Source organism: Anser cygnoides, chromosome 6, assembly GCF_040182565.1.
Source record: "Anser cygnoides isolate HZ-2024a breed goose chromosome 6, Taihu_goose_T2T_genome, whole genome shotgun sequence".
Lineage (NCBI taxonomy): Eukaryota > Metazoa > Chordata > Aves > Anseriformes > Anatidae > Anser > Anser cygnoides.
The window spans coordinates 15,179,758-15,189,797 of record NC_089878.1 but is presented as its reverse complement, the minus strand read 5'-3'; the positions used below and the strand labels follow the sequence as shown (position 1 = coordinate 15,189,797).

General features: G+C 51.4%; 1 protein-coding gene across 7 annotated transcripts in view; it reads left to right on the top strand.

The window, feature by feature from the left end:
* The window catches only part of NRP2 (neuropilin 2), an 86,929-nt gene that overhangs the window by 56,485 nt on the left and 20,404 nt on the right, over positions 1-10,040 (top strand). For all 7 annotated transcript variants that reach the window (XM_048047146.2, XM_048047147.2, XM_048047145.2 and 4 more), the window contains exons 13-14: positions 6,812-7,074; positions 8,879-8,975. In XM_048047146.2, coding sequence (XP_047903103.1) covers positions 6,812-7,074; positions 8,879-8,975 — 360 coding nt within the window. The remainder of the gene's footprint in view (positions 1-6,811; positions 7,075-8,878; positions 8,976-10,040) is intronic.

Below are 10,040 nucleotides of genomic sequence, written 5' to 3'. Positions count from 1 at the left end.
TAAGAGCCATGTGGGATGTGTTTCTGTTTCTTTTGAAAATGGCAAAACAAAAATTAAAATTAAATGGAAAAAATAATAATGAAAGGAGGAGCCCTGGCTCAGTCTGCATGAGAGAGAGGGGGAAGGAAATGACCGTGTTGAAATATCCTCTGTGAGGCACTTGATTAGAAAAATCTGCTGAGAGACAGGCCTGAATTCCTCAGATATCTCCTGATTTCATTTTATGCGCTGCTTGCAATTCCTCCTTGTCTTTGGCGCAGAGAACTTCTTCTTGAGACTGACAAGACACCCACTGCTCTCATTCTACTATTTTTATTTCCAAGATACTCTTTCAGGCAGCTCTGCATTTCTTTTTTTAGTCCTGTGTTCCTTGGGCTCTTCGCACCATGGATTAGCTCCACGTCTTCTCGTACAGGCTCCTGTTACATGTCTGGGGACCCTGTTGGTGAACGTGGACCCAAAGTGCACAACTCAGCAGAAACCTAGCATGGTTCCAGCTGTTACCCTGCCCTTTGCAAGCCTGAAAAATACTCTTGCTCCCTTTCCTATGCCCCCGTGAGAGATTGCCAGGATTTTTCCCTCTGCGGATTTTCAGATGCTTCCCCATCTGTAAAAGGATTCCCGAGAGCTGCACCTAGCAAGCTTCAGGGAGCAACAAGTTCAGGTTTCAATGAAGGTTCTTCCCGTCTCCTGCTGCATGCAATGGCAATATGCCATTGGTGTCAAGATAGAGGTCTTAAGGACCTGAAAATAAATCTGGGTTGGTAAGTTCGGCACCTTAACTCTTCACTGTTTTTGAATTTCACAAGGCTTGATCCTGAGGGCTGTACAGATCGTCAGTCACATCCTTAGCTGGCAGGTGCAGTTGCATTGCTCTCAGTGCTGCACTAATAAGCTACTACTGAAAAGCTGGATTAGGCGTGTTTTGCTTGTTTTTATCCCTCTCCTTTTCTTGCAGTCATTTTGTAAATACTTTGTGATCCTAGAAAAGCGCCGTGGCATCTGCACCTCTAGCACATGCTGCTTCACATCTGACCAGAGCCCCCAGCCAAGCTGTGAACCCCGTGTTGTTCAGGCACTGGAGGCCGTGTGTGAGCGCAGAAAAAGAAGCAATTTTAACCTTGTAACTCTCCTGACATGTAGGTCCCGGGATGGGCTGCAAAAACCCACTGAGAGCGTCTGTTGTGGGCCGTGGCCTCGCTGCCTTTGAGGGTGAGGAATGCCGCTCATTCGGGTTGCAGGCACTGCAGGGAAAGGTTTATTTGTTTCAAAGTGTTTCCAGCAGAGGAATGTTTGCAGTGCTCTGAAGTTTTGTAAGAGCTTATTTTATAAGGAAAACAAATGCTGAGCTGTTTTTAAGCTGACGGTGACCCTTTACCGTTCCTGTGTTTTTCCCATGGGATCTTTCAGGGGGAAGGTTTTATATTTTTCCTGCAATCTATGAGAACTTCTGCCTGAAGGCCTTGATCCTGCTCTGCCCAAACCAGCAGAAAGGTTCTTGTGGTGTTAATGGAGTGGGACTGGACTGGACTGGGTCTGCACTTACTCTCGTGCGGCCTACTCTCAGGGCTTGTGCCCTGGGGACACATTTTGAACTCTTGGGTTAATCTTGTCCCCTTTGAAGCAGGAGGGAGTTTTACAGCATGGGGTGGTGTGAAGGTCGAGCACTTCCGTGCAGTGAGCGAGCAGCTGCATGCTGTGGGAAGGAGACCACATACCTGTCCGTGTTTCTCCCTGCTCGCCTCACGTGGGGTGCAGACTGCATCTCAGCAAAGCTTTGAAAGGCTCTTCTTCCCCTGGTTTGTGGAGTGAGGACAGCAAACCCTAAAAAGTCATTTGTGCCTTGGATTTCCCTGCGGCGTGATGGAGCTGGGATGCCTTGGTCCCAGGTCATGGGAGGTTTGAAGAGCAGTGGCTGGGCTGTGCAAGTCCCCTGGGCTCAGACTAGGGCCAAGCTGTGGCCAGGCTTTGGTGTTCTTGTGCCCGTTCATGAGAGAAGGGGCATGGCCACCGTCTGTCCCTGAATTGAAGAAAACATTCCTCTTGAGCTTACCCATTTATTCTTTGCTCACCTTTCTGAGGCCTTAGTCACTTTTTGGACCCAAAAGCCAATGACACGTGCTGGCTATGAAACCAAGCTGGAATACTCTGTGGAAAGCAGGAAGCAGTCTCTCAAATCTTAGTGTGTACATCTCTCTGGAGCTTCACAGCCATGACTTAGCAGCCAGTGAGTCACAGAGCCTGACTCGGAAAAGCATGCGTGAGCGAGCAAGCAGAAAAGCACGCGAGCAAGCTGTGCTGCATGGCGTACGCGGTGGAAGCACTCGCTCAGTGGGTTAATGCTTTTAATTGTGCATGCACAAAAGCCGGGCGCAGGTGGGTCCGCGTGCACCCTTTCATGTAGCCAGCACGCACGGTGCCTGCCGGGCTGGAGGTGGACGCCGCGTGGCGGTGAGTGGCACACTTAGCATAAATGTCAGGCTCTAATTGGCATTTGGTTCGTCAGGGACACTGTACCCTCCCTGCACTCTCCGAGGGAGGTCGTAGGACTTGCAATTGTGCCGCACTGTAGAGGACACGAGGCTTAATTAAGAGAGAGGATGTAATGGCCTATCCATTAGAAAGGCTCCGACGTGTAGGTTGAGGGCTTGGTTCTGGGCAGGTGTAGGGTTTTATGCCTTTTCCTGAACTGATTTAGAGACTGAAATGGCAAGGACTTGGCAGGCTAATTAACACATAATCAAAATTGAGGGGATTTTCCTGCAGATGCACTGATCTAGTTAATATAAATATTAGTTTTACGGAGGATTGATTTCCCGTCGTAAATGGAAGTCTGTCATTGAGGAGAGGCCTGTCACTGCAATTACAGTGGCAGCCTTTTGAGGTGAATTTGCATGATTTGCCAAAAAAATAAAAATATAATAACTACCCAATTTCAATCTGCATATTCATGTGGCTGTCATCCCCTGCTACCAGAGCACCCTGCAGCCACGGGGGGATCTGAGCTCTTCTGTTCCCCCAGGAAAGGCGAGGGCTGCTGCGGCCTACAGCTCACAGGCCTCACAAGGACGGCAGGATCAGGCCCCGCCGGGACGTTCCCCTGGTCCAGAGTGGCATTTGTGGCTGTGCAGGGAGCGGGCAGGGCCCAGAGCAAAGATGTAACACAGGGGATTTGGCAGACAGGAGGTGGCTACCGGTGGGCTGCCATGCTGTTTCTAAAACATGCCCTAAAACGAGTTCTGCAATAAAGAAGAGTGCAGTGACCTTTGGAGGGATGTAAGTGAAGGCAATTCAGCATGGGGCATCCATAGGAGCAGCAGCTGTAAGTCAGCAATATCCAGTGAGGGGGAAATGCTAGGGGAACCTGCAGTCTGGGTAATCGCTTGTGTACATCCTGCCCAACATGTTTTGCTGGAAAACCTCCAGATGTGCTGCCGAGACCGATGAGGGAAAGTGTATTTCTCGGGAGAGGGGCTGAGACGTGCAGGACCCAGCACACAGGCAGGCTGACCTTGGGGAGGGAGCGGCTGCCGTGGCTCGTGGCTGCAGCCTGACCTGAAGTGCAAGGCTTCATCCCCCGCTGCCCCTAATGGCCTCTCAGATGGCTTGCTAGCAGGAGGGCACAGGCACGCCAAGAGGAAACCGCGTTGGCCAGATGGTTTATTTGCAGGGCCCGGCTGGTGATTTATCTGGGATGCACTGCCATGCACGTACAAGTGCCTCCACCATCGGCTGGGTGGGGATGGTTGCACGTTCACGCTCCTCTGGCTCCTCTACGTCCAGATGAACCCATAAATCTTCCATGAGATTTGCGCAGTAGCCTCAGTTGCAGAAACAGCAGTAGGTTAAAATGCCTGAGCTTGTTTGTCCTGCCTTCCTCCGAGCCGGCATTTTGAACTGCCAGTGCCACTTGGGTGGGGGCCGCGATGGCCGTGTGAGATGGAGCACAGGCTGCACAGCAAAGTTCTGGGAAAGAGATTAAAATGCATTTCTGATCCTGGAAGAATTGATCAGCTAATCATTGCAAGACTCCCTTCAAGCGTTTTAGCAGGGGAAATCAGCCTTTCAGGTGCTTTCTGTGCCAAAGCCTTCCATTTACTGTATCAAACAGCAACTGCTGGAACCTCCAGGCTCCCACGTGCGGTTCCAACAATCAGCTCCACAGAGCCCTTGTTCAGTCAGTCTCAGCAAATCTGTGGGGCTCTTCAGAGGGTCCAACTAGCCATTAGAGTGATCCAGCCATTTCATCTTCAAATGACACAGAAAGTCGTGTCTGCTTGTGCCCAGTTTTCTCCTCCAGAGGCTGTTATCAGGAGCAAGAGAGTGTGGTAACAAACACAAGTTCAGTTTCATCCCTGGCAGGAGAAATGTGACTCAGAGACACGCAGGCTCTCTTGCTAAAGCTCTTCTGCCAGCCGGGGTGTTGTGAGGCCAGGCCAAGGCAGCGATCACGAGGGGCTTCCAGCTGCACAGTCAACACAGTCCCCTGTGACCAGCTGAGGGCTTTGGGTGCATCCAAGGATGGCTCACGTCCCCTCACTCAAACAGGCTGCCTAGATCCTGCCACCAAAAAGGTCAGTCCTGAGCTCTGAGGATCTGGATTTGATCATTGTTGAGCCTGGCTGGTGCTTTTAATAAGGACTTGCCTGTGAGACCCTTTCAGCTGTGAGATAATTGTGTAATCGTAGTCTGATTTGCTCTTCCACCTTGCTTGTTGCTGCTTTTTTCTTGTTGTTGCTTTTTTCTTTGAAGAGGCTTGTAGTGAATTACAGAAAGAGGATTTTAATTCAGGAGACCTTGATGACTTATTATGCCTTATCGCTGCTCAGGCATGGAGTACAGCTCGTTCTTTTTTTTTTCTTCCTCCACTTGTTTATCTCCCACATCTCCTCCTGCACCACCAGCACTCCGAGGTAAATCACAAGAACACTCCTCCATTAGAGAACGGCATGGTACTTTCTCAAGTGATTCACTCGAGCAGGAGTGGGCAAACATGCTTTCATCTTTCTTTCTGCTAATGTTTGTTGGCATAAAGTGCCAAGTGACCCAAGTGCATTTTGCAGGTGCTGGAAAACATTGCTGGAAAATGTTTCTCCTTTATGTGGCCGGTCAGAGACAGATTTGTCCTTCATGCAGCAAAATCCCTGAAAGTTCATATGGAGTGGATACGCTTTTGCGGTATTTTGGTCATACATCCCAGGAGCAGAGTGATGGCAAGTCTTTCTGCTCTCTTGCCCTACATTTATTTCAGAAAGCTGTGTAGCTCACGGTGCTTGTTCCAGCCCACCTCTCTGGCAGTGACAAGCGTGCAGCAGGCCGGTGGCTGTGCAGCCACCGACACAGGTCACTCAGGCTGGGACGTCACCCAACTGCTGCGGCACCAGCGAGGTCAGCTCCAGTTTTCTGGATGGGTTCTGTCTTTCAGTGTTCAGGAGCTGGGCTCTAAGTTCAGGTATCTCTCTGTTTTAAGTTTTGGAGGTGTTTTGGGTGCACTTCCAAACATTCTCAGTGCAGACACTGCTCTTCAGCCATTGCCGTGGGCGCTGAAGCAGCAGAGGGAGCAGGGCAAGCAAGAGGCAGGCTGCTGCTCAGAGCTTTGCCCATCAAATGCAGTGGGATAAGGTGTGGGGGAAGGAAGCGACAGACCCTTAGGCATGGCCTGCAGAAGGGGTAACCCTACACATGCTAGCATTGAGCACCGGTTGCACCCGCCGCAGCAAGAGTAAGCGTGTTCATCTCTCTGTTGAATGAAATGCGAAGTGCAGCAACATCTGTCGTTGGCTTGTCTGCCTGACCTCGTGCTGCAGATGCTGCAGTCAGAGCAACCCAAGGGACCATGCCATGCCATTGATCATGATGGGGAGAGGTCAGGGAAGGATCAGATCAGCTACATGGTTGGCTTTCAGTCTGTGCTGAGAGGCTTCAGGAGTCCAAGCTTCAAATGGGAAACTCCTGAGGGGGCTTCTCATCAGAGAGGTTTGGAAATCACTGATTCCAGACCAAACCAGCCATGCCAGGTATTTTTATCCATGGTCTTTTGCTGCTATCTGTATTCAGATCAAGCATCTCCCGAGATATCAAATGTACCAAATCTCCTCCCCAAGGACTGACAAAAAGCATGGCACAATTTTAAAAGTGACATTAAAGAAAGTGAATCTCCTGCAGTCTCTCAGCCACCTTCAAGTCTGCAGCTACCCAGATGTCACCTGTGCTTACTTCACTCACTGGGACTCTGGGCTACGCTTAAAGGCCTGTTTTGTTGCATTATGGAAAAACCAAGAGCCAGGCTTTCATTTTGTCATGGATATCCTCAAAACAAAATTGTCAGCAAGATCCTGACTGAGGAGTATTTACTGCTGGGGATGAAAAGAGGCAGGAAGGACATGTCATGAGACCCCATCCCAAGATGAGTTTTCAACACTTGTGGTTAGAAAAAACCCCACCTCAGGTGTGTTCACTGAGCAAATTCTCAGAATAAACGCAACTTCCCCTCCAATGTCATTATCTTGACTTTCGTTCTTCCGACTGTAACTACCCTTTAATTTCTCCCATGTCAGCCTTTGGCTTTCTGTGGCTGTGGGTCTCCCACCAGCCGGCAGAGGCGGGTGGGGAAGGCGTGCTTCTGGCTGCCCTGGCTGCACACACACAGCATGCCGGAGCAAGACCCCAGTCCTGCAGCGCCTTCCTGGTCACATATCAGGAGCAGGCACGTGAGCCTACCGAGCAGTGCCAAAGCCACCCAGCAGGAGGTGAGCCACTTGTTGCAAGTGACCGCATGAAATAATATAACCGTGTCTTCTTCCTTGAACAGATGGCAAGAATTACCTGCAGTTGCAGAGCAGCGGAAGGAGGGAAGGCCAGCGTGCCCGGCTCGTCAGCCCCACCATCTATCTGCCCCGGAGCGCCGTCTGCATGGTCTTCCACTACCAGGCATGGGGCAGCAATGGGGTGATGCTGCGGGTCTGGCGGGAGGCCAACCAGGAACACAAGGCGCTGTGGGTCATCACGGAGGACCAAGGGGAGGAGTGGAGGGAAGGCCGCATCATCCTGCCGAGCTACGACATGGAGTACCGGGTAAGGTGGACATGGAGTACCGAGTAAGGTGCTCGGGGCAGGTGTGGAGCCAGACAGCATCTCCAGCATCCTTATTGTGGCGGCGCAGAGCCTCGGCCCATTCATCATTAGGGAATGTGGCTGAGTGGGGCTGTTTGCATTGTGTTTCATGGGTTACTATAGTAACTAAACGACACTGTTTGTTATTCAGAGAGTGCCCGTCTTCTGCACAGACTCGGGCCTTTGTTCAGCCTGTTGCCTTTTATATTCCTCAAATCTCCCACTTTGCAAATATTTTTCCTTCTTCTTTTTTTTCTTTTTTCTTTTATTTTGATTCCATTCTGTGCATTTCCCCCCTTTCCGATGGCAGTCAGACAGACAGAACAGAGGCAGGCATGCTGCAGAGGGAGCAAGTGCAGCAAGCAGCCCCTCTGCAGCCTCGGCGTGGGAGAAGGGAGGAGAAACGGGGGCTCACGTGTGACCCCCCTGCTCGGGTACCTCAGAGCAGCTCAGAGGGCTGGGTGCAGCACTGTGGGTCAGGATCAGGGCCCGATCCTGCAGTCGGGAGATCAGTGGGAGAGGATCACAGGCGGCACCCCATGGAGAGGCGGCATCCTGGGGTGCCTGTGGTGCAGCTGGACCCCTCCAGGCAGCGCCCGTCTGCCAGGGAGCCTGGGCTGCTGCTGTCGCTGATGAGTGAGCATCATCAGCACAGCATCAAGCTATGTCAAACATGGACAGAAGCACGGGCCTCGCGAGGGAGGCAGCACTTCCACAACCACCCCAGTGGGGAGCCTTGCTCTGGCCGGCTCCCAGCCCTGACCCAGGGAGGTGCAGCCCTCAGGCCACCCACCCCTCCAAAACGCTGCCTTCCACAGGGGTCAGTGGCCTGCGCTTGGGACCGGTGGCTCTGACAGTGTCCTATGCACAGACAGACACCTGACTTTTGGGGGAGGTCTTGTCACAGGCAGTCACAGGTCCGGGTGGGGAGAGATCTGTGACATACGTAGCCCCAGGAAATTATTTGCACCCTCAGCAGAAGGCAGGGAGATGTACAGCCAAAGATTTGCACTGGGGCTGCATGGCTAGTTTGCATGTGTTTGTCTGGCTTTTTAATAAAATACCAGTAAACACAATATGCCTACAGATAAGAATGATGGGCACTGGCTGACTACTTTGTGCATTAAACATGAATATACAGGCATTAGCTAAATAACGGCATCATTATGTAAATAATGCAAGTCTCTCCACTCAGCAGTTCTTAGAGCTAACGACTCTATTTATTTTTGTAAATATATTTTGCCTGTGATTAAGTAGGAATAAATTGACCCTTCTGTAACATTTCAATACTTCTTATGTAACGTTGATGGGAACAGCACTTTACAGTTAATGTAGCTGTGAGTTTCATGCCCTTTCCTAACTTTTTCTGATCGTGGCCCAGTTGTGGGGACTCTATTATAAACACCACAACACAAATCTGCTGCTGCTGTAAGTCAGCGCTGTGCCACTTGCATCATTTGTGCAAAAGGGGAGGAGGTGGCCTCCAGTGCTGAACATCAATTCTACGTGAGAGGCATTTAACTGAGCAAATTGCAAGCTGAGTGCTGCCAGGACAGGTAGCAATCTCCCTGCGATCCCACCCCTGCAGAGCAGCTTTCCCTGGGGACAGGAGTGGCAGAGGCAGAGGAAGGAAGCAGGACTGGCCTCAGTTCACCGCAGGTGTGCAGGGAAGGCCAGGAGCAATTTCCTGCCCCTTCCCTCGGGAGCAGGAGCCGCTCTCTGTGTCCCAGCTTGACACTGACATTTCTGTCTCAATTTCCCACAGATAGTGTTTGAGGGATTTATACGCAACGGCCACTCAGGAGAGCTCGCCCTCGATGACATCCGGCTGGGCACCGACATCCCACTGGAGAACTGCATGGGTACGTGCGGGGAGTGCGCGGGCAGCCGGGGTTGGGGAGCCTGCGCTGACAGGCAGCCACCGCTCCTCTGTGCCATTAGTTACCGGCAGTTTCTGCATCTCAGCTGGGGTTTTCCTTGCCCCTGAAAGAAGTGAGGGGGAAATCAGTCCCTGGGGGACAGGGATCTCTGACTGTGCTGGTGTGACAGGCAGGAAGCACATCTCTGCTGTGCCAAGCTGAAAGAGCAGCTGAGGGTTACCAAAGACTGTTCCGTGTGATAAGGACATGCACCAAATTTAAAAGGAAAGTACTGGACAAAAGGAACCAGCTGTCAGTCAGTATTACATGCTTAGAGGAGCTGATGAGTTCAAAAGGAGTCTTCTCTAATAAGAAATAAAATAGCAGAGGGGTTTAACAGTGATGCTAACAGAATAACAAAAGACATTCTTGTCCTAGAATTCACCATTCCCCAAACCAGGCCAAAAGCCAAGTAGGTTCACTCAGTGTGAAAGACAGAGAGGACTTTGAGAGAGAGGGAGGGAGGTATTTTAGCAGTTTGGTGCTGGTGGAGCAGTTGCACTGCCCTGTTCCTCCAGCTGGCATATCCACGCACACACTCTGATGGCTCTGCTCACCATCTAGTTTGGGTGTGGACTTAGAGCCATCCCAGCTGAGGATGGGACCAGCTGTATTCGGTTGGTGGGATTCGTGCTGAAAGCTGCCCACAGGAGGGACACCCTGCTCTTCTGCGTACCCTGGGGGAGGCAGGCCTCACTATTAAACACCCACAAACTCCACTGAGGGAGGAGAGTGTCCTGGTGCCCCCTACCCTAAATGGGATGGACGCTCCCTTCCAAGGTGTGTGTCTCAGGGAAAGAGGCACAGGACGACTTGTACATGGGAAGGGCTGGTCACATAGCTTGCTGCCACGGGCAGGCAGGCGATGGTGAAGATGGTGCAGGAGCCAGCATTAATAATAGAACAGAGGAGCAGGACTGCCCCGGAGATGCTCTTGAGCACTGTAGGTCCCAGTTCCTTTGATGCTTTGAACTCTGCTGGTCTCCTATCTGCCAAAGGAGCTAATGC